Below are 23,516 nucleotides of genomic sequence, written 5' to 3' on the forward strand. Positions count from 1 at the left end.
GCAACTTCCAAACATCCTTCTAAAATGTGCCAGGAATGTAGTTTTGAGTCATCTTGAGCTCCCTCTGGCTTCAAGTCTGCCTCTCAACTGATGCAAGAGGAAAAGCTTTTTTTTGAGGGGGGGCACTTCTTCCCGTTTTTTCATTGCCTCTCAAAGCTTTCATCACTCCCCTACACACACACACACACACACACACACCCCATATCCAGGAGGGGCCTTTTCTCACTTCGATTTGGTCAAGCGACTACTCCATTAGAAGGTTCGGGTTTTTTAATCTTTTAATGCATGAAGAAAACATTTTTAAGTTCTGCTAGGCATGAAGGAAACTTCAACAGTCAATCTGCACAAGATGGGGGTGGGGAGGGAGAGGGGGGAGACATCCCCCTCCCCCCGCCACGGGACAGCCACATTCGGCGAGACGAAGACCAACAGTTCCCAAAAAACCCTTCATGGGACGGAAAAGGCAACAGGGTTAGGAGCGGCCACCACCCGGTGGAGCAGTTCCAGACACGTCCACGTCCTGTCCGTCACTGTCAGGTCAAGCAAAAGGTGAGATGCCCCCCCTCCTCCCCTCTCTCCAAGGAAACCTGTGGGGCTGACCCACAGCCCACGGGACTAAAAAAGTGGAAGGCCTATTTGTGAAACTACACAGTGCCCAGGAGCAGGGCAGGCCTCGGAGGCAACACCTAATGGGGAACGGGACAAACTCGCCACGGCAAACTCGCACGTGGGACAACTCGCCGCAGGGCAATTGAAACCGTTCTTTTTCATTATTTGAAACCCATAAAAAACGATTTTAACTTGGGCCATTCCCATTTCCCTTCCGGTTCGGCTCCAGCCTCATTTCACGTACTGTCTTTTAACTATTCTGTTCTGTTTCTTTGATCTTGCTGCGACTCTTCTCCCTGGCGAGTTGTCCGTGGTGAGTTTTGGCCACGGCAAACTGTCACGGACCCCCACCGAAGAAGCAGCCAGACCTGCCAGGTGGGGTTTTTTTGGGGGGGAGCTCTGAGGTGAACAACTACCCTTTACAAACTAGCCAGGGGCCCCTGAAGGACGGGGGAGGACCAGGAGCCCCGGCGCCCTGGCACCCCTCAGTCTATCTCCAAGTCGCTGTCTTCGCCGTAGCAGGCGGCCGCGCTGCGAATGGAGGCATAGAGCACCACGTCCTTCTCCGGCAGCAGGCTGAACTCCTGGAGGAAGGCCTCTAAGTCCGCGGCGAAGAAGTCCTCGCCCAGCTGGTCAGTGATGCGGACGAAGTTGCCGATCAGCTCCCCGCCCTTGTAGACCAGCAGGGCCGGCAAGGCGTTGCCGGTGAAGCGGGCGCTGGCGCCGATCAGGGAGCTGCGGACCCGGCAGAACTTCACTGTGGGGTACTCGGCGGCCAGGCAGAGCATGCAGCCGTCCAGGGCTTCAGCCCCGGGCAGGTGATCCTCGTAGATGTGGATCATCACCAGCGTCTTCTTGTTGCCTCTGTCCACCGTCTCCAGGAAGGCCTCCCCGCTCTGGATCTCGAAGACCTGCTTGAACTGCTGGCCGGGGTGCAGCTGCCGGCGCATTTCCTCCATGCGCTGCTTGCGGTACTGCTGCAGGAACTCCTCGTCGTCCGCTTCCTGGTGCAGCGCCAGCTGGGGGGAGGGGAAGAAAGAGGCCACAGCTTTTAATGGGCGGGAGGAGGTCAAGGGGGGGAGCGGGGGGGGGGAGAGATCGTGCCCGGATGCCTGCACGGTTGCTGCCTGGAGGATGCGAGCAGGAATGCTAACAGGACAAAGAACCCAGCCAAGAATCAGGGAGCATAACCCAAGGGACCTTGGAGGTCCTCTAGTCCAACCCCCCAGCTCGTGCAGGAGACACTTTCATACAGAAGAACAGAGCCGGAAGGGACCTTGGAGGTCCTCTAGTCCAACCCCCCAGCTCACACAGGAGACCCTATACCATTCCAGACAAATGAATGTCCAGTCTCTTCTTAAAATCCCCCAGGGATGGAGCGCCCACGACTTCTGAAGAGAAGCATTTCCACTCATTAATTTTTCCTCACTGTCATAAAATTCCTCCTCATTTTCAGGTTGCTTCTCTGCTTGATCGGTTTCCACCCTTTGCTTCTTCTCCTGCCTTCGGGGGCCTTGGAGGATCGGTTGACCCCCCCTCCTCTCCTCTGTGGGGGGGCCCCTCAAGTACTGGAACACTGTTATCATATCACCCCCCATGTTTTCTCTTTGTTAGGTTAGACATACCCAAGTTCCTGCATATCTGTCTTTTCCTTTGGCTGCCTCCACGAAAGTCTTGCCTCAATGAGGACCCAGATTGTTGGGGGCAATTAAGCTGACTTTGTATTAATGCCGCTTGGGGGTGTGTGTGAAAGCCGTAATAAGCAGGCATATGCATAGAATGAAGGCTACTGCTAAGCTTGTAAGCCGCCCTGAGTCTTCGGAGAAGGGCGGGATATAAATGGAAATTAAAATAAAAATAAAAATAAAAATTCCTGAAACCCGAGACTGGATGTTTTGCGAAAAGCATCGGAGAATCCTAGAGCAACTCTCTTCTATTCTGACCAAGCCAACCTTTCTCAAGGGTCCCCTGGAGGAAGATCAAGATCGGGCTGAGAATCGGGTCAGCCACCTTCAGAAAGGGAGGATCACAAGCCTCTGGAGAGTTTTCAGAGATAGCCCTGCTGGCTCAAGCCACAATTAAAAGGGTGAGATGCAGGCAAGAGCAACCGGTGGCTGCCGGCTGGGGTTTTAATATTGTAAGCCACCCAGAGTTACTGTGTGACAAGGTAGGTGGCTAATGAATTTTACAAATAAAGAAATGCAGAGAATAGAATAGAATAGAATAGAATAGAATAGAATAGAATAGAATAGAATAGAATAGAATAGAATAGAATAGAATAGAATAGAATAGAATAGAATAGAATAGAATAATAAGAATAAGAATAGAATAGAATAGAATAATAAGAATAGAATAGAATAGAATAGAATAGAATAGAATAGAATAATAAGAATAGAATAGAATAGAATAGAATAGAATAGAATAGAATAGGAATAGGAATAGGAATAGAAAATGAATGGAATACAGAATAGAATAGAATAGGAATAGAATAGAATAAAAGAGAATAGATATACAATAAGAATAGAATATATGATAAAAAATAGAATAGAATATAGAAAGTATAAAGAACAGAACAGAATAGAAAATGAATGGAATATAGAATAGAATAGAAATTAGAACAGAACAGAATAGAATTATAGTATACAATACAAAATAGAATAGAATAGAGTAGAGAATATAATAATACAGAAAGAATAGAATAGAATAGAAAATGAATGGAATGGAATATAGGATAGGATAGGAGCTGGAAGGGACCTCGGAGGTCTTCTAGTCCAGCCCCCTGCTCAAGCAGGAGGACTTATACCGTCTCAGACAAGCGACTGTCCACCCTCTTCTTAAACGCCTCCAGTGATGCAGTGCCCACAATTTCTAAGGCCGTCCTCAACTCACAACTGTTCATTTAGTGACTGTTCAAAGTTACAAGGGCTCTGAAAAAGGTGACGTACAACCGGTTTTCACCCTTACTATCACGATAGGTCACCTGATCAAAATTCAGAGGCTTGGCAACGGACTCGTATTTATGACGGTCGCAGCCTCCCGTGGTTATGTGATCCCCTTTTGCGACCTTCTGCCAAGCAAAGCCAAATGGGGGAAGAAGCCAGATTTGCTTGGCAACCGTGTGGCTAATTTTAACAACCGCCGCCGTTCACTGAAGAAACGCGGCGAGAAAAGGCGGAAAATGGGGCAAAACCGCCAGTGTCTCGCTTAACAACAGAAATGCTGGGCTGCGGTCGTTAAGCCGAGGACCCCCTTGTAATAAATAAACTCCACCCCTACCCCGGTGCGGAAACGCTGCCGACGTCGGGGAATGGATCCGAGGTGAACGGGGAAGGTTTTTACCTTGTCGTTCAGCTTCTCCTGTAGCTCCTTCTGCTTCTGCTTGTCCTTCTCTTCATCCAGGTGTGACTGGCAGGTCATGGAGAGCTTTTTGACCAGCCTCTCCATCTCCCGACACTGTTCCTCCCGCTGCTCTGTCTCCAGCTGTTTGAATCTCCTCCAGTCGTTGATCACCCCTTTCGGACCTGGGAAGAAGGAAGGAAGAAGAAAAGAAAGAAAGAAAGAAAGAAAGAAAGAAAGAAAGAAAGAAAGAAAGAAAGAAAGAAAGAAAGAAAGAAAGAAAGAAAGAAAGAAAGAGAAAGAAAGGAAGGAAGGAAGGAAGGAAGGAAGGAAGGAAGGAAGGAAGGAAGGAAGGAAGGAAGGAAGGAAGGAGAAAGGAGGAGGAGGTCAAAAACGGGTCCCACCAACTCCAACCACCGTTTAATCCACGGCCATCAAAGCACCACCCAACCTCCGAGAGGTTTTCAAGAGGGGAATGGGTGTGTGTGTTGAGGACTGGAAAACTGCGCAGGGGTTCAAATCTTTTTGTAAACTTGGCAAGGTAATGAGACAGGCACCCTCAGAAGAGGTAATTAATAAATAAGATTTTATCCTGTGCCGAAACGGATAGGTTGACGTTAGAACTCGAAGGGTAAGAGGGAAACCGCTTATTACGAAATCTGGAATAAATTGCGCAATTGGTCGGGGAAAATATATATATATATATATATATATATATATATATATATATATATATATATATATATATATATATATATATATATATATATATATATATGTAAATTTTAAATTGCTAACAAAGAATTAAGGGAGACTGATATGCATTTCAAACTTATTAGTTTTCATCAGTCAGCCATACCCTTCTGAGATTCGAACCTGGGCTGATTGCACATTAGGCAGTTGTTTTCACCTCTAAGCCACAGGCTCTCTCTCGCTTTGTTAGCTGAGAAGCAAGGGGAGATATGTGTCAAATGCTTGTTAACTATTTTTAGATTACCTTGCTAGGCCCCAATCTTTATTTCCTGTGTCAGCCTAACCTGAAGGCAATCGACAGGCAGTAGTCACACCGGTTACAGCTCATATTTGTGTAAATTTTAAATTGCTAAATATGTGTGTGTGTGTGTGTGTATATATATATATATATATATATATATATATATATATATATATATATATATATATATATATATATATATATATATATATATATATATATATATGTTTAAGTATTTGTCAAGGCTTTTTGAATGGACCTTGCTAATTAACTCTTTCATTCCTGTTTTGGCCCGGCTCAGGGCTTATCCACAGGAACTAGTCAACTTATGACAGCTCATTATTTGTGCAAATTATTCAAATTGCTAATAAAGAATTTGGGAGGCTAAGATGATCATTTCGAACTCATTTATGTTCTCATCAGTTAGTCATACCCTTTATCTGAGATTCGAACCCGGGCTGATTGTATATCAGGCAGTGTTTTAACCTCCTGAGCCACAGGTTCTGTCTCTCTTATATTAGCTGGAAGGCAAGGCAAATGTATGTTTAAGTATTTGTCAAGGCTTTTTGAATGGACCTTGCTAATTAACTCTTTCATTCCTGTTTTGGCCCGGCTCAGGGCTTATCCACAGGAACTAGTCAACTTATGACAGCTCATTATTTGTGCAAATTATTCAAATTGCTAATAAAGAATTTGGGAGGCTAAGATGATCATTTCGAACTCATTTATGTTCTCATCAGTTAGTCATACCCTTTATCTGAGATTATATACAGAAAATCTATTATATATATACAGAAAATCTTTCTGACTCCGCAAAACACACTGACCGAGAAAGATACGGGTCAGGGGAAAAATATTAAAAAGTGAAAATTAAGAATATAGATGAGGGGACCTACCAGAGAGAATATTGGGGGGGAAAAAAAGAAACATTTGTTTGAACATGTGGATTCTGGATTATAGAAACCAATTGTTAAGGATTTTTCTTTACCAATGTAAACCCGGCAAACACACTGTTAGCCAACTGTGATGTGATTTATGTTTTTTAAAAAAACAATAAAACATATAATAATAATTAAAAAATCTTTTTTGCGAACATTTTGTCATGGTTCTGACTAATGAAACACTTCAAAGAACCTCCAGGCATTGTTTACGCTAAAAAGTCTATAATAATGAGAACAAATCGTCAGCAGGGCATGGATGGATGCCGAGATTTGAATTCCACTCCCTTCAACAGGTAATATCTGGCACAGTTCCCTCCTCCAATTTGCAGTCATAAATCACATTCTCCCATCAGTTTGAAGGGCAAAGTTTCCTTCTGCACTTGCTGCCATTTCTTATCTTATTAAAAACAAGTGGGATAACATTCTCCCTGGACCATAAGAAAGTCTGAGCGCCAAAGAATTGAGGCCTTTGAACTCTGGTGCTGGAGAAGACTCCTGCGAGTCCCTTGGACTGCAAGGCGATCAAACCGGTCAGTCCTAGAGGAGATCAACCCTGACTGCTCTGTAGAAGGCCAGATCCTGAAGCTGAAACTCAAATACTTTGGCCACCTAATGAGAAGGAAGGACTCACTGGAGAAGAGCCTCATGCTGGGAAAGATTGAGGGCAAGAGAAGAAGGGGACGACAGAGAATGAGGTGGCTGGATGGAGTCACTGAAGAAGCAGGCGTGAGCTTAAATGGACTCCAGAAGATGGTAGAGGACAGGAAGGCCTGGAGGAACGTTGTCCATGAGGTCACGATGGGTCGGACACGACTTCGCAGCTAACAACAACATTCTCCCTCCCAGCCCCAGCTTCATCTCATTTTAAGAGCAAAACAATTTAAAGGAAAAGGCTGCCTCTTATATTGTCAAAACAAAAACACCCAACATTTGTAGCGTTGACACATTTTTTTTTAAATAAAAAATTGGGTCTACGAGGAGAGATGGGATACCGAAAAGGCTGGAAAACGGGAGAGGCCATATATATATATATATATATATATATATATGTGCAAATTATTCAAATTGCTAATAAAGAATTTGGGAGGCTAAGATGATCATTTCGAACTCATTTATGTTCTCATCAGTTAGTCATACCCTTTATCTGAGATTCGAACCCGGGCTGATTGTATATCAGGGAGTGTTTTAACCTCCTGAGCCACGGGGTTCTTTCTCTCTTATATTAGCTGGAAGGCAAGGCAAATGTATGTATTAGCTGGAAGGCAAGGCAAATGTATGATTCTAACCCCGTGGCTCAGGTTAAAACACTGCCTGATATACAATCAGCCCGGGTTCGAATCTCAGATAAAGGGTATGACTAACTGATGAGAACATAAATGAGTTCGAAATGATCATCTTAGCCTCCCAAATTCTTTATTAGCAATTTGAATAATTTGCACAAATAATGAGCTGTCATAAGTTGACTAGTTCCTGTGGATAAGCCCTGAGCCGGGCCAAAACAGGAATGAAAGAGTTAATTAGCAAGGTCCATTCAAAAAGCCTTGACAAATACTTAAAACATATATATATATATATATATATATATATATATATATATATATATATATATATATATATATATATATATATATATATATATATATATATATATATATATATATATATATATATATATATATATATATATATATATATATATATATATATATATATATATATATATATATATATATACATATATATATATATATATGGCCGTCGAGTAAGAATTGCAATGAAACCCTGAAAAGACTGAAATATACTGCTCAAAAAAAAATAAAGGGAACAGAAAATAAGACATCCTACTATTAAATACTTCTGCCAACCTAGCAGTTCGAAAGCACGTAAAAAGGCAAGTAGAAAAATAGGGACCACTACGGTGGGAAGGGAACAGCGTTCCGTGCGCCTCTGGCGTCTAGTCATGCCGGCCACATGACCACGGAGACGTCCTCGGACAAGCGCTGGCTCTTCGGCTTTGAAACAGAGATAAGCACCGGCCCCTAGAGTTGGAAACGACTAGCATGCATGTGCGGGGGAACCTTTACCTTTACCTTAAACCACATTTAATTACAAACCACTGTGTATTGTATTTACTCCTGGGTTATGTATGTATTTTATTTCTAGTGTATATTTGTAGATATAGTGTAATATAAACCACATTTAAAAGGGATGCAGTGGCTCAGTGGGTTAGGATGCTGAGCTTGTCGATCAGAAGGTCGGCAGTTTGGCGGGTTGAATCCCGAGTGCCGCGTAGCAGAGTGAGCGCCTGTTACTCGTCCCAGCTTCTGCCAACCTAGCAGTTTGGAAGCACGTAAAAATGCAAGTAGAAAAATAGGGACCACTCCGGTGGGAAGGTAACAACAGCGTTTTGTGCGCCTTTGGCGTCTAGTCATGCCGGCCACATGACCACGGAGACGTCCTCGGACAAGCGCTGGCTCTTCGGCTTTGAAACGGAGATGAGCACCGGCCCCTAGAGTCGGAAACGACTAGCACGCATGTGCGGGGGAACCTTGACCTTTACTATTAAATACAGTACATTGTGTTGTTTAAGTGTTCCCTTTATTTTTTTGAGCAGTATATTTACAGGCCATCCTCGGCTTTTACGACAGTGCATTTAGCGACCGTTGAAAGTTGCAACAGCCCTGGAAAAAAAAACACCGTGTCCCCATTTTCACACTTAACGACCGTCAGAGCATTCCCCAGGGTCACGTAATCAAAATCAACACACTTGGCAACTGGCATGGACCTCTTGACGGTTGCCGCGTCCCGGGGTCACGCGATCCCCTTTGGCAACCGGCTGAGACGACGACGCGGAAGCCGGATTCACTTAACAACCACGTTACTGCAGTGATTCACTTAACAACTGAGGCGAGGAAGGTCGCAAAATGCGGCCATGTTCGCTTAATAACTGTCCCGCTTAGCAACGGAGGTTTTGGGTTCCATTCTGGTCGTTCGCCGGGAACTGTGGTAAAATGGGATGGGAAACCCCTTAAGCGCACAAAAAGCTCTTCAGCTCGCTCAAGCGGCTTTTCCAGAGCAAATCTGCTTGGCTGGGACATCCTTGCTCTAATAACTATATTTTTAGAAGTAGTTTAATTAGCAGGATTCCAGTATCCGAGGGGCTGCCACAAAGACCCCGGGACACTATGCAACCGTCATAAGTACGAGTCAGTTGCCGAGCGTCTGAATTTCGATCACATGACCCCGGGACACTGCGACGGTCATAAATACGAGTCGGTTGCCGTGGGTCTAATTTCGATCAGGTGAGCCCGGGACACTATGCAACCGTCATAAGTACGAGTCAGTTGCCGAGCGTCTGAATTTCGATCACATGACCCCGGGACGCTGCGACGGTCATAAATACGAGTCGGTTGCCGAGCGTCTGAATTTCGATCACGTGACCAGGGGGAGGCTACAACAGTCGTGTGAAAAGCAGTGATCAGTGACTTTTTCCCAGTGCCGTTGTAACTTCCAATGGTCAGTAAGTGAAGTGTCGCACGCCGAGGACAGGCTATAACAGACTCCTGCGTGTGTGAATTGGATGGAGACGGACGGGAGGTCTCAAAGGAGGGGGTACCTGTGTTTATGGCACTGCCGTCGGCGCTCAGCGCCACCTCTTCCGGCATGGCCGTGTCGTCAGCCGCGGGGGACTCCTCGTTGTCGTCCTTCTCGCTGTCCTCCTCATCGCTGCTGCTGTAGTAGTACTGGAGTTTCTCCCCCAGCAGCTTGTCGTCCAGGGTCGTCATGGTGGGGGCTGCGAAGGAAACGGACAATGTTACAGGGGAAGCCGATGCGCTGCGTTTGGAACAAAACCTCCGTCCTGGGTGCCAGAATCGGAATCCGATTAGAGCCGGAAGGGACCTTGGAGGTCTTCTAGTCCAGCCCCGTTCGAGCAGAAGATCCTAGACAGTTTCAGACACGCGGCTTCTTAAAAACCTCCTGTGCCATATCGCTTCATCAATAAGTCAGCAACAACAACAACAGGGAAAAACAACCCCAGAGCAGCTGAGTCCCCTTTCCATCCGGCAAGAATTCTACCAACCCACAACGCAAAATTCTATCCGATTCTGCCGTGGGATTCTTAACATCTGCCCCAATCCAGCCAGTGGATTAATACTAGATTCGCACACTCTCCTGCTTAAGGGATTCACTACTCTACTTGCCCCACCCCCCCTAAAAAACCGATCCAATACAGAGATGGGTATCAACGCGAGAGCAGCCAAAGGGCATTAGCACCCATCCTTAATCCCCTCTTTATGCTCTCCGGATTTGCCAGCAGGAATTTTTTGAAAGCCATCTGGCAGCTCCGTTGTTGACCAAAAAAAGAAAAAAAAGAAGATATTTCTTTGGGGGGCACAAATGGTGGGCCAGAGAGCAAAGCTTTTCTCTGGTGCGGCTGACGTGTGTGTTTGTATTTGTGTGTGTTTGTGTGTGTGTGTGGCTCAACTCTGGCTTAGGGGGCTTTTAGGAATTCTGCGGGACGTTGGGATTAAGAGGCAAATCCGGATGCTGAACTGAAGCTTAAAGCTGCTCTTTTTATAAAAAAAAAAAAAAAGGACTGGACAGTCACATCTCTGAAATGATAAGATCTCCTGCTTGAGCAGGGGGTTGGACTAGAAGACCTCCAAGGTCCCTTTCAGGTCTCATTGATTGATTGATTGGATTGACTTGATCGATCAATCTCCTTTGGGGATTCCCAATGGGTCACTTTTCTGAATCTGCATCAACCTCCTTCCCATCTGCAGGCCAGCCCTCCCCTTTCCAACACCCTCCCTGCAGGGCAGACCAGCCCCCCTTCCCAGCCCCTTTCCCCCCAGCCCCCTCCCTGCAGGGCAGACCAGCCCCTCCTTCCCAGCCCCCGTTGCCCCCCCAACACCCTCCCTGCAGGGCAGACCAGCCCCCCTTCCCGTCAATACCCTCCCTGCAGGGCAGACCAGCCCCTGTTTTCCCCCAACACCCTCCCTGCAAGGCAGGCCAGCCCCCCTTCCCAGCCCCCTTTCCCCCAACACCCTCCCTGCAAGGCAGACCAGCCCCTCCTTCCCAGCCCCTTTCCCCGAACACCCTCCCTGCAGTGCAGACCAGCCCCCCCTTCCCTGCCCCCGTTTCCCGCCAACACCCTCCCTGCAGTGCAGACCAGCCCCCCCTTTACCCCAACACCCTCCCTGCAGTGCAGACCAGCCCCCCCTTTACCCCAACACCCTCCCTGCAGTGCAGACCAGCCCCCCCTTTACCCCAACACCCTCCCTGCAGGGCAGACCAGCCCCCCCTTTACCCCAACACCCTCCCTGCAGGGCAGACCAGCCCCCCCTTTACCCCAACACCCTCCCTGCAGTGCAGACCAGCCCCCCCTTTACCCCAACACCCTCCCTGCAGGGCAGACCAGCCCCCCCTTCCCTGCCCCCGTTTCCCGCCAACACCCTCCCTGCAGTGCAGACCAGCCCCCCCTTTACCCCAACACCCTCCCTGCAGTGCAGACCAGCCCCCCCTTTACCCCAACACCCTCCCTGCAGTGCAGACCAGCCCCCCCTTTACCCCAACACCCTCCCTGCAGGGCAGACCAGCCCCCCCTTTACCCCAACACCCTCCCTGCAGGGCAGACCAGCCCCCCCTTTACCCCAACACCCTCCCTGCAGGGCAGACCAGCCCCCCCCTTCCCAGTCCTATGGGCTAGGCAGCCCCTTCTGGCAGCCCCCTCCCTGAGAATCAACCCACCCCCCCCCTTTCCTTTGGGGCAGCCCAGCCCTCCCTCCCTCCCAACACGCCCCCCCCGTGGGGCAGACCGGCCCCTTTCCCAGCCCCCTCCCCAATTCCTCACCCTCCGAGGGGCGGCTTCTCTCGCTCTCTCTCCCCCCCCCCACCTCCAAGCGACTCAAAGGAAGAAGCGCAAAGGAGGCTGGGAAAAAGGGGCGGGGTAGGAAGCAAGGAGAGGCCGGCCAGGCGATAGAGGTAGAGAAAGAGAGAGAGAGCGAGCTCGCGGCGGGGCACCACTTCCGGTTCCTTTTTGAACAACACTCCTCCTCCCCCACTCCAAAAGAAAAACCAGCCACCTGCTGATCCGTGTGTTGCCTTTATGGACACTGCCATCTTCTTTTCTGCCCCCCCCCGCTGCCATTAAAATCATACCTAGCTCCGCTCGCATGCAACGGGTTTCACTCGCTCCTAAGGACGAAAGGCCGTAAACATCCCCGTTCGCTTCGCTTCTTAGTTCTCCAGAGCTTCGGGCATGGTGGTGGTGGTGGGGGGAAAGTCTCGGGCTGGCTGTTGCACGACTAGCACGCTTCCATTTGGCTGGATGGCGCACCGCTTTCCACTATTTGCCCCGCACGGTCGCTTGACAACCGGAAGTGCGCACGTCGCGCGGTGGCGCGAGAAAGGCAAGTTAAAACACTGCCCGGCCCCCTGCCGGCGAGAAAGGGGAAATCCATCGAGAAATAGCTGGTTGCTATGGTGATTCAGGCCTAGTCGTTCAGCCTTCAGCCTGCTTGCGAAGAGGAAACCAATAACAAGCTCCCCAGCACCAAGCTGGATTTTTTTTATTTCATTTTATTTATTTATTTTATTTTAATTCCATTTATACCCCGCCCTTCTCCGAAGACTCAGGGCGGCTTACAAGCTTAGCAGTAGCCTTCATTCTATGTATATGCCTGCTTATTAGGGCTTTCACACACCCCCAAGCAGCATTTTTACAAAGTCAGCTTATTGCCCCCAACAATCTGGGTCCTCATTTTACCTACCTGGGAAGGATGGAAGGCTGAGTCAACCTTGAGCCTGGTGGGACTCGAACCTGCACTAATTGCAGGCAGCTGGTCTTACTTAAGGAGGCATTAGCCCACTGCTCCACCAAGGAGAAAAAGAAAGATACGCCCAATTGAATGCAGAATTCCAGAGAATAGCTAGAAGAGATAAGAATGCCTTCTTAAATGAACAGTGCAAAGAAATAGAAGAAAACAATAGAATAGGGAGGACCAGAGATCTTTTCAAGAAAATTGGAGAAATGAAGGGAACGTTTAATGCAAAAATGGGCATGATAAAGGACCAAAATGGCAGGGACCTAACAGAGGCAGAAGAGATTAAGAAGAGGTGGCAAAATTACACAGAAGAACTATACAAGAATGAGCTTAACGTCCCTGATAATCACAATGAGGTGGTCACTGACCTCGAGCCAGACATCCTAGAATGTGAAGTGAAGTGGGCCTTAGAAAAGCTGAGCAACAACAAAGCTAGTGGAAGTGACAGTATTCCAGCTGAGCTATTCAAAATCTTAAAAGACAATGCAGTAAAAGTGCTACACTCAATTTGCCAGCAAATTTGGAAAACTCAACAGTGGCCACAGGATTGGAAAAGATCAGTTTACATTCCAATTCCAAAGAAAGGCAGTGCCAAAGAATGTTCAAACTATCGCACCATTGCACTCATTTCTCATGCTAGTAAAGTCATGCTTAAAATCCTACAAGCTAGACTTCAGCAGTATGTGGATCGAGAACTACCAGAAGTACAGGCAGGATTTCGAAGAGGCAGAGGAACTAGAGATCAAATTGCCAACATACGCTGGATCATGGAGAAACCTAGGGAGTTCCAGAAAAACATCTACTTCTGCTTCATTGACTATGCTAAAGCCTTTGATTGTGTGGATCACAACAAACTGTGGCAAGTTCTTAAAGAGATGGGAGTACCAGACCATCTTATTTGTCTCTTGAGAAACCTATATGCGGGTCAAGAAGCAACAGTGAGAACTGGACACGGAACCACTGATTGGTTCAAAATTGGGAAAGGAGTCCGGCAAGGCTGTATACTGTCGCCCTGCCTATTTAACTTATATGCAGAGCACATCATGAGAAAGGCAGGGCTAGATGAATCAAAAGTTGGAATTAAGATTGCCGGAAGAAATATCAACAACCTAAGATACACAGATGATACCACTCTAATGGCAGAAAGTGAAGAAGAACTAAAGAGCCTCTTGTTGCAGGTGAAGAAGGAGAGTGCAAAACTTGGGTTGAAACTTAACATTAAGAAAACCAAGATCATGGCATCTGGCCCTCTCAATTCCTGGCAAATAGATGGGGAAGAAATGGAGGTAGTGACAGATTTTATTTTCCTGGGCTCCAAGATCACTGCAGACGGGGACTGTAGCCAAGAAATTAAAAGACGCTTGCTCCTGGGGAGGAAAGCCATGGCAAATCTAGACAGCACACTAAAAAGCAGAGACATCACCCTGTCAACAAAAGTGCGTATAGTCAAGGCTATGGTCTTCCCAGTTGCAATGTATGGCAGTGAAAGTTGGACCATAAGAAAGGCTGAGCGCCAAAGAATTGAGGCCTTTGAACTGTGGTGCTGGAGAAGACTCCTGCGAGTCCCTTGGACTGCAAGGCGATCAAACCGGTCAGTCCTAGAGGAGATCAATCCTGACTGCTCTTTAGAAGGCCAGATTCTGAAGCTAAAACTCAAGTACTTTGGCCACCTAATGAGAAGGAAGGACTCACTGGAGAAGAGCCTAATGCTGGGAAAGATCGAGGGCAATAGAAGAAGGGGACGACAGAGAATGAGGTGGCTGGATGGAGTCACTGAAGCAGTAGGCGCGAGCTTAAATGGACTCCAGAAGATGGTAGAGGACAGGAAGGCCTGGAGGAATGTTGTCCATAGGGTCGCGATGGGTCGGACACGACTTCGCAGCTAACAACAACAACCACCAAGGCTCTTCATGCCCGGTCGTTGTTATAATGCAGGAAAACAATTGAGCTTGAGCCCCCAAAGCCACGGAAATATATTGCAGCTGTGAGATGGCAACCGACCTCTCTTGCAATGTGCAGCCTTCCAGTGTTGCCAAACTACAACTCCCAGCAGCACCCGCTGCAAGCAAAGCATTCCAGAGGGGGAAGTACAACCACATCTGGAGGGCTGTTGGGTCTCCTTTTGCTAAGAGGAGGATGATGATGAGTCATCCAGGGATCAGAAGCATGGAAAGCACCTTCAAGCACCCCAAGAGGATTGCTGTCAGAATCCATTTATATCATATTCATAAATGGAATGTTTCAAACATTATTCCATGGATTCTGCCATCTCCCGAAGAGAAGAGAATAGATGTGTATTGAACCGGTATTAGGCATTTCAAAGGAAAGGAGAAGCCTTTTGAACTGGGGAAACAAAAGGGGGGGCTAGCATCTGGCTTTTGTCACGGAAGACAGCAATAAACATGAAGGGTCCTAAGTTCCTTTTTCCCACGAGATGGATGATAGGAGAGAAAGGATGGGGGACTGACCAAATGGGGTTAAGGGGGGTTAAACCGGGAACTCTTTATAAGGGTTTACTTCATGGGATAATATTAAGTCCTGTCTCGTTTCCTACAACCAAGCATGTCATAGTAAAGATTCTTTTTGGAATAGATTTGATTCCAAGAATTTTGTCTTCCTAAGACGTGGGTTGGGGTGGGTCCTGACAATTGCAAGAATTGGGGAGGGCAGGATTGGCCTCTGGGAATCCAGCTGTTTCACGGGGGGGGGGCTGGGGTGCCAAGAATGGAAGACAATCTTTGGGGCATATCTGCCTTTTCATTGATGGCAAGCTAGAACATGTTGGTCAAGATGGAATGGATCCAGTTCTTGCAACAAATGGGGACCAACTTAAAAATGCAAGGGGATTTTACAAAACGCTGGACTCAGCTCCACCGATTGTCTCTTATTCTACGTTCAGCAGGTCAACAAACTCAATTTATTTATTTTTTTGCAACTATACACATTGCCCATCAATTGGTTCCTGAACTGTTCCTCCCATCAAAAACTCCACAGATTTATCATACCATCCCATGTGGAGCTTTGAGATTCTTGATCTTTGGGAATCAGAAAAAATTGGGCTGATATACATTTTCTTACTTGTATTTAGCCCCCCCTCTCGATTTTTTTTTTGCCCTTTTTTCAGCAGAGCACCACATCAGGCAACATCTGGATTGATAACTGTAGCATGGTTTGTTGAATAAAATTCAATGGCTGGATTCATCCCACATATTTAGTACGAGGTTGTTGAGCAAGAGAGTGACTAACGCAAAACTGTCTATGAATTCTGGTCAGCAGTTAACTGCCTTTACCCATGTTCCTAAACCTCTAAAGGACCACATAAAAACACATCTGCTTAACATTTCCCCTGGCCCCATATTTTAAAATACACATTTTCCTGCTCCAACACATTAAGAAAAGAACAAAACAAGCTTAAGCAGATACATCTTTTTTTTTTATTTTACTGCATGCAAATACATTTCAAGTATTGCAAATTGATTCTATTAAGTCTCTCTTGAAACACTGGAAAACAAACAAACCACAATTAGCTAAAGCCTGTGATCAGCCTTAAAGCTAACAATCTCTACTTCAGTGCTACAGCAAACACACACGTATGTACTATTCAGGCTAAATCACAAGGCCGGTTCCCATTTTTCCCAACTTTCCCACCCAAAAATACAGACCGTACGGTCTAAACATCCCTGGTGTAAATCCTATTCCTCTAACACAAAAGGGAAAAAAATAACGCTAATGCAATTTGGAGATTTAAAACAGAACCAAATGGAATAGAATTCGTTACCCCACCCTGAAATATATCCCGTTTTGTTTTACAGATTTTTTTTTAAAATTATATTTTTAAATAGAAGCTGAGAATGCACCATTAAAAATGAGCATTAAATCCATCGTAGCGATGGAATCTGCTTTATTATACATGATGGGTGTACACCATCTTTTATCTCATTTACATTTTAATCGAACAATAGATTTGCAAAGAAAATGTCTAATACAGACGTTAAGAATATTCACACTTTGAGTTTTACAACCGGTTGTACAATTGACAAAAACAGGCCTCTTTTCCCAAACTTTCCAGATTAAGCAGGTTTATAAAATCTTAAATCAACAGAAGAAAACAAAGCCTTCTCCCCACCCTTCTTTCTTTTTAACTTTCAGGGAAAAGAATATATGCAGTATATAGTGTAAATGTGGAGAGTAGATACTGCATGCTAAATTACAATACTCCGGAGTGGCTGTACAGTTGGTTTGTGCAGTAGAAAGAAATGAACCACACGTGTTGTATCACAACTACAGTATAATGGATTTATCCAAACCGCCCCCCCCCAAAAAAAAAGAGAAATGCATGCATTTCCTATGCCTTGGGACTAACTGACCGAGAATTCATTAGGGGAGGATTAGGATCTGTGCAAATGAGCTTTTTCCTTGTGTCTGACACTTGCAGACGCAGCCAGGAGTTCTTTAATGTCACACTTTTGTCAAGTACATAAAAAAGTCCATTAAAGCTTTGCAAAAGCATAGGTGTGCACGAGTATGTGTGGAAAAATCCTTCCTTTGTCACGTACCCTTTTGACATCTCCTGACTGTAGGAGGTGAACAAGATATTCTGGTCTACACAACCCTCGGCATATCTGACCAAAGCAAGTAGACATATTGGCTGTGAATGATGGACTTTGCAGTCCAACACCTCTGGCAGGCATGAATCCGTGCTCTGGTGTGGGGACCTTCCATGTGTGAAAGAAATAACTGAAGATTGAAAGAGCTGGCGAATCAGTCATCACATTCTTAACTAATGACTTCAGTGACCAGGGGTCTTCAAACTTGGCCCTTTGATGACTTGTGGACTTCAACTCCCAGAATTCCTCAGCCAGCATGGCTCAGCTTGGAAACCTCCCTTTCCCCTCAGCATGGCTGGCTGAGGAATTCTGGGAGTTGAAGTCCACAAGTCATCAAAGGGCCAAGTTTGAAGACCCCCTGCTCTAGTCCATAAGAGATAAAAAGTCTTCCTAAATACAAGGTGCTTCAATACAAATTTAACCCCTGGATAGTCCATTTTTCCCAAAGATGTGCGTTCAAATTTAAACTCTGCAAAGAACAAAATGAATACCGGAAAACCATACCTGCTGACAAAAAAAAGGTCTCAAAAACAATTAGCATCTTTCTTTTCTCATTGCGCTGTACAAAACCCAGTCGGCGCTGTGGGCTAAGCTCCGCAAAAATCCGATGATTATTTATTTAAGTCAACGTTCACAACAACTGGTTTGGATTTGTTTTTTGCTTTTTTTTTTTAAAAAAAAGCTTATCCTCCATTCCTCTGTTCTGGCTGCTCTGCATTTGCCGTGTTCCCTCTGTGGAAGGAATGTTTCTGCCTCTCTTTTAGGGATCCATACGCTTCTGAGCTGTCTTTCTGGGCAAAATAACATATTCAGCAAGGATGAAATTATCTGCCGGTTGCAGGGTGTGTTGGATAAGTGGCTACACCACACACTGCTGATGGAGATGCCCTGTGGACAACTGTCTACTGAAGACTACCACCACACAAGGTTTTGGGCATGCCAAACTTCCCCTTCAAAGCTCTAATGCAGGGGTCTTCAAACTGTGGCCCTTTGATGACTTGTGGACTTCAACTCCCAGAATTCCTCAGCCAGGCACGCCTGGCTGAGGAATTCTGGGAGTTGAAGTCCACAAGTCATCAAAGGGCCACAGTTAGAGGACCCCTGCTCTAACGTCTTTGATTCTCCCCTTACGCCTGGGTTAATACAAACAGTGGCCATTGTTCTACTCGTGCTCAAACTCTGCTAACAGGAGGGCTGAATCAGAAGAAAGGCAAATAAATTGATTTCATTTCTCAGTAGCAAGGAGCTTAGTCTTCCTACCTCCAGCTAGTAATACATTAGTTTGTCTTAAAGGCATTTCTAACACTCCTGGCTCTTCTCATCTGCTCTCGTTCTGCAAACTCAAGCGCCTCAAAACAGACCCTCTTTCTCATCTGGCTGCCTCAGGACCACCGCTCTCCCTCCAAAAAAGAGAATAAAATTGGAGATTCTAAGTCAGAAAAAGCGCCCAACTTTTTTTAAAAAAATAATAATATATTCACAGCAAGATGCCAGAGCTGGGTTTGCAAAAGCTGCTGACGGGGAAAAAGGGCCCTTGCTCAGATTTCAGCTCTTTGGTCTGATCTGCAATTCTCCCTCCGTTGCTTTTCTGTTTTTTTAAATCAAGTTCCTCTAAGGCGGGTGAGTTCCTTGCTTGCTTGCTCCAAAACTAAAATAAATTAAAAACGAGCTTATCTTAGATATCTTAGATTAGCCACAAGCCCAGTTGAATGGGAGCTTTCTGACTCTGACGGCACCAGAGAAGAAACGGTATGTAAACAATTGTTTGCAAGCAGCCAAATCCTGAGAAAGAAAAGACGGTTCATTAAAAGGCCACCCACGAAAATCAAAACACGTTAACAGCTAAAATACAGATAATCTGATCAGATAATGCACATTTTAGACCCCTGACAACTGGTGGCACTCAGCTTTTACAAAAGGGCTATTTCCTTTGGGAGAAAAATACAGATCTGTCCAACCTCTACCGTCTTCTAATTTTAATAACAAAATAGCAATGCAGCTTTTTCTTTTGCTCCTTCTCTTTTTTGGAAAAATCGTTTTGCCTTCAGTGTGGAAGACCTCGTTGACTAAATATCCACATAGGAATGAGATGGTTTTTACATATCTCTTTATCAGGTTTTTAAAGTCCGAAGTCCAGAACAGCACAAATAAATTTACAAGAATTGCTTGGCTAAATTGAGAATTTGGCCATTGGATGTTAACAGTCATCAGGTAAAGTGAAGAGATACATAACAAAAATCTTGATTTTCAGTTCCCTTGAGTTTAAGAGCCAAGGTAGAAAGGAAAGCTTTGGGAACTAGTACGAAATCAAGGAAAGGAATCTGGCGGCTATAGAAATAGCCTTTTGCACCTCACTATTAAATTAGCAGGTAGAAAAACTGTCACAACATTGCTGGAATTATCAAAACAAGTAGTAGTCCTTGTATTATTTTTTTTTAATCCATATGTACAACATAATTTTTTCACACGCCACAGATCAGAAGTGAGATTTTGATTTTTCCAACGATCCAAGTTAGGACTTAGAGAAACGCCACAACGTTCTGTGAAGACCATTGTGATGCCACAGTTCCAGCTTTGTTCTGCCAATAACATGATCGTTTGACACCCATTTGATAGAAGGATGAGCCCTTGTGTGTATATACGTACATATATGTGTGTGTGTGTGTGTGTGTAAAGGTAAAGGTTCCCCCGCACATGCGTGCTAGTCGTTTCCGACTCTAGGGGCCGGTGCTCATCTCCGTTTCAAAGCCGAAGAGCCAGCGCTTGTCCGAGGACGTCTCCGTGGTCATGTGGCCGGCATGACTAGATGCCAAAAGCGCACGGAACGCTGTTACCTTCCCACCGGAGTGGTCCCTATTTTTCTACTTGCATTTTTACGTGCTTTCGAACTGCTAGGTTAGCAGAAGCTGGGACGAGTAACAGGCGCTCAATCTGCTACGCGGCACTCGGGATTCGACCCGCCAAACTGCCGACCTTCTGATCGACAAGCTCAGCGTCCTAACCCACTGAGCCACCGCGTCCCATATATATATATATATATATATATATATATATATATACACACACACACACACAAGTATATATATAGTACATTCTGGCGAAAGGGCTGCTTGGCTAAAATATTCCAGTACTATTTCCAGAGTAAACAACTTCACAGAAGTTAATTAACAAACATTTTCTTAAAACAAAAACAAAAAAGGAAGAAAAATGTAAAAATTATAAAAATTATAAAGAGGGAGCTGCAGAGGTGGACCAGTAGGGAGAATGTTCTCCCTTTGCTCCGCAGAAGTAGATTTTAAAGAGGGAAAAGAGCACAGCTAAGAGGTCACAGGGGAGAATGTTCCAATTTTAGACTTCTAAGATCTTCCAAAAAAATAAATAAATCACATCATAAAGAGGACTCCCCCCCCCTCCCCCGTTCTGTACAAGCCCAGCTCAAGCTACATCACAAAGTGTTCCAAGATATCACCGGAGTTAAATCGCTAACAAATCTAAATACTGGCATTCTCAGCAATACAATGGCCAACTTAATATTGGCAGCATCTAAAGGACCGCTAATCCTCCATGGTTTTGACGAAGAGGAAGAGGGGGAATACCGTGTCGGTCAGCACCAAAGAGGAGTTTTAGGTGCCTCATTTTGGAGAGAATAATTGGGGAGGCATTAAATGCCAAGCGGGGAGCCTGTCAAGGGGCTGGGGGAAATTGAGCGCTCTCACCACGCCTGTGCTGAGCTGACCACAAAAAAACCAAGTGATTCTGTTTGCCAGTTTAAGCAAGAAAGAACCAAGTACGTCAAGAGGGGAAACCCAGGCACTTGGGTTTGACTTTGCTGACGATAATTTGTATACAGAAAAGCCGCTGGATGACCAGGAAGACCAAGATGCCAAAGAGAGGGGCAAGTTTGTAGGGCAGGGTGGGAAGAGGTGACCCACTGCTACGTACAGAGGCGCCAAGTTGCAAAGCTCGACGCCCCGAATAAAGAGTCTTGGTGTGGGGATCATCCTCGTGCCCTCTCTTTTCTCACCAACGCTTGTCCACACAGAGCTCCAGCGTGGAAGAAACTAGCGACTTCAAATCGGTGCAAATTCCTTCCCTCTCGACACAAGGACAGCTGAACCACCAAACTGTACTCCGGTGAGCCACAACATTCCTCCACCACCCCCCAACCCCCGGAACGGCTGACTTTAATTTTGGACGCTTCCCTACAAAAGGTGAGTGTTAACGGGAGTGACTTGGGGGTGTCTACAGCCGCTTTAAAGGGGGAAAAGGCATCCAGATTCCACACGGTTGGGGTGTGGAAAGTGAACGTCCGTCCCTAGCAAAGTGGCTGTCACTTATCCCAAAAGCTAAGATGAGAGGAGAGAGAGAGAGAGAGAGAGAGAGGGGGGGGGGACCAAAACAAAGCTAACCACTTCTTAGCATGATCACAAGCCGGAAAGCCAAAGCACCTCTCATGTGTTCACCATTTTGCCGTTCGCAATCGGCCTTAGAAAGTCACTGGGCCCTTCCCCGAGGCCATGGGCTGTTTTCAGAAGAAGGCTGCCCATGCTGGCTGACGTCATGATGGGCAGGGAGAACCTGCCGCCTGCTATCTCCATGGCTGGGCTGCAACAGGAGGCTGCGGGCGAGACTCCTTTCCGCTTCTCCCTGATGGGTAGGTGGGGAAGACAAAGGGAAACCTGGTCACACAAGTGGCGCAGAAGCTTCTTTACCTGCGTTTTGGGAAGGAGAATTATCAAGTCCTAGAGAGGCCTCCTCCTGGCAGAGGGAGGCAGAGGAGGAGAATTCTACAACTACTAGATGAAGAGTTTTCAGATGTTCAGCCATGATCGTGATTAAGATGGATGAAAACATAAGATATGGATGGCTAGATAGACAGACAGATAGATAGGATAGACAGATTACACAGATAAGATAGATTAGATAGATTAGACAGATAAGATAGATATAGATATAGATAAGATATAGATAAATAGATTAGATAGACAGGATAGATATAGATAGATAGATAAGACAGATAGATTAAGATATAGTTAAGACAGATAGATAGATAAGGTAGATAGATAGAGATAGATTAGAGATAGAGATAGATATAGATAAAACATATATATATTAGAGATAGATTAGATAGATAAAATAGATAAAAGATAGACAAGATAGACATATGATAGATTAGATAGATAAGACACATAGATAAGATATATAGATTAGATAGATAAAATATGGACATATAGATAAGATATAGATTAGATAGACAGAGATATAGATTAGATAGATAAGAGATAGATAAGACAGATAAATTAGATATAGATAGATAAGATAGATTGAATAGATAGATAAAATAGATAAGGTAGATAGATAAGATAGATTGGATAGATAAGATAGATAGATAAGATAGATAGATAAACCTTTATTGTCATTTTTTTTTACTGTGGGCACAATGGCACGTATTAAAAATGAACATTTTGCTTCCTCTCAAAGTGTACACGTACATAATGCACATTTAAACACACTATATGCAATGTATGTATAGACCTACACCCTTAGATATAAGTAATATACATATTAATCACTGACCATCTTGAATACATAACGGAAGGAGGAAGTTTTAAAGCAGAGGCCCCCAACCTTTTGGGCACCAGGGACCCGTTCCGCGGAGAGGGGTTTTTAGACGGACCGGAGGATGCGTGGTTTTGTGTGCTATCTGCATCCCGTAGATGGGGGCTTTGCTTGTGCGGACCTGTTGCTGGCATGCTGCGACCTGGTACCGGTCCACGGACCTGGGGTTGGGGGACCCCCGCTTTAGAGTTCACAAGGTTTAATACCGTACGGAACAAAAGTGTGGCTGAATCTGGATGTCCTGCTTCGGATGCATTCGGGTCAAATGTCTGTGGGGATCCTCAACCATCCAGGTCATGATTGCGCCAAAGGTGCTTTTCCAATTGAACTCTCTGGGGTTTTTCCCACCTCCCCCCCCCCTTGAAAAACGTTTTGCTTCTCATCCAGGAAGCTTCTTTATTTCTGAACTGAAGAAGCTTCTTGGACTGAGAAAGGAAACGTTTTCAAGGAAGAAAAAAAACTAAGAAAGTCCAGTTCTCTTTTGGAAAGTCCAGTTCTCTCCTTTGGGATGGGAGACGGGTCAGCCCTGGTATCTAAGCACGGTTTGGGGGTCTACAGCCATCAAGGGAGGGAGGGAAAGGAG

The 23,516-nt window shown here is 45.5% G+C and overlaps 2 protein-coding genes across 7 annotated transcripts in view; both read right to left on the reverse strand.

Moving 5' to 3' along the window:
- Nucleotides 1-260: 260 nt before the first annotated feature.
- On the reverse strand, nt 261-21,913 carry PDCL (phosducin like). Of its 3 annotated transcripts, none has more exons than XM_081340005.1 (4): nt 21,778-21,913; nt 9,497-9,673; nt 3,949-4,130; nt 261-1,628 (listed from the first exon to the last, which is right to left on the reverse strand). In XM_081340005.1, the coding sequence occupies exons 2-4, from the start codon at nt 9,663-9,665 to the stop codon at nt 1,095-1,097; spliced, it is 885 nt and encodes a 294-aa protein (XP_081196131.1). In that variant the 5' UTR covers nt 9,666-9,673; nt 21,778-21,913; the 3' UTR covers nt 261-1,094. The 3 variants fall into 3 exon arrangements, with proteins under 3 accessions (XP_081196131.1, XP_081196129.1, XP_081196130.1); XM_081340003.1 differs by lacking the exon at nt 21,778-21,913 and adding an exon at nt 12,043-12,207; XM_081340004.1 differs by lacking the exon at nt 21,778-21,913 and adding an exon at nt 11,735-11,831.
- RC3H2 (ring finger and CCCH-type domains 2) overlaps nt 12,218-23,516 on the reverse strand; it is a 35,050-nt gene continuing 23,751 nt past the window's right edge. Inside the window, exons 21-23 of one of the 4 annotated variants that reach the window (XR_014028049.1) lie at nt 21,763-21,961; nt 12,654-12,812; nt 12,348-12,397 (exon numbers count right to left, since the gene is read on the reverse strand). Coding sequence is in view for 3 of the 4 variants with exons in the window: in XM_081339999.1 (XP_081196125.1) it covers nt 21,766-21,961 (196 nt within the window). In the remaining variant the exon portion in view is untranslated. The other 3 variants (XM_081339999.1, XM_081339998.1, XM_081340000.1) reach the window with 3 other exon arrangements.

Source organism: Vipera berus, assembly GCF_964194415.1.
Source record: "Vipera berus genome assembly, chromosome: 15".
Taxonomy (NCBI): Eukaryota; Metazoa; Chordata; class Lepidosauria; order Squamata; family Viperidae; genus Vipera; species Vipera berus.

What these genes read in the sequence shown, in the direction of transcription:
- PDCL (XM_081340003.1), bottom strand. An exon ending in CGGCAGTGCCATAAACACAG is followed by an intron (nt 4,131 to 9,496) that starts GTACCCCCTCCT and finishes CCTTCTTCCCAG; the next exon opens with GTCCGAAAGGGGTGATCAAC. An exon ending in AGGAGAAGCTGAACGACAAG is followed by an intron (nt 1,629 to 3,948) that starts GTAAAAACCTTC and finishes CCCTCCCCCCAG; the next exon opens with CTGGCGCTGCACCAGGAAGC.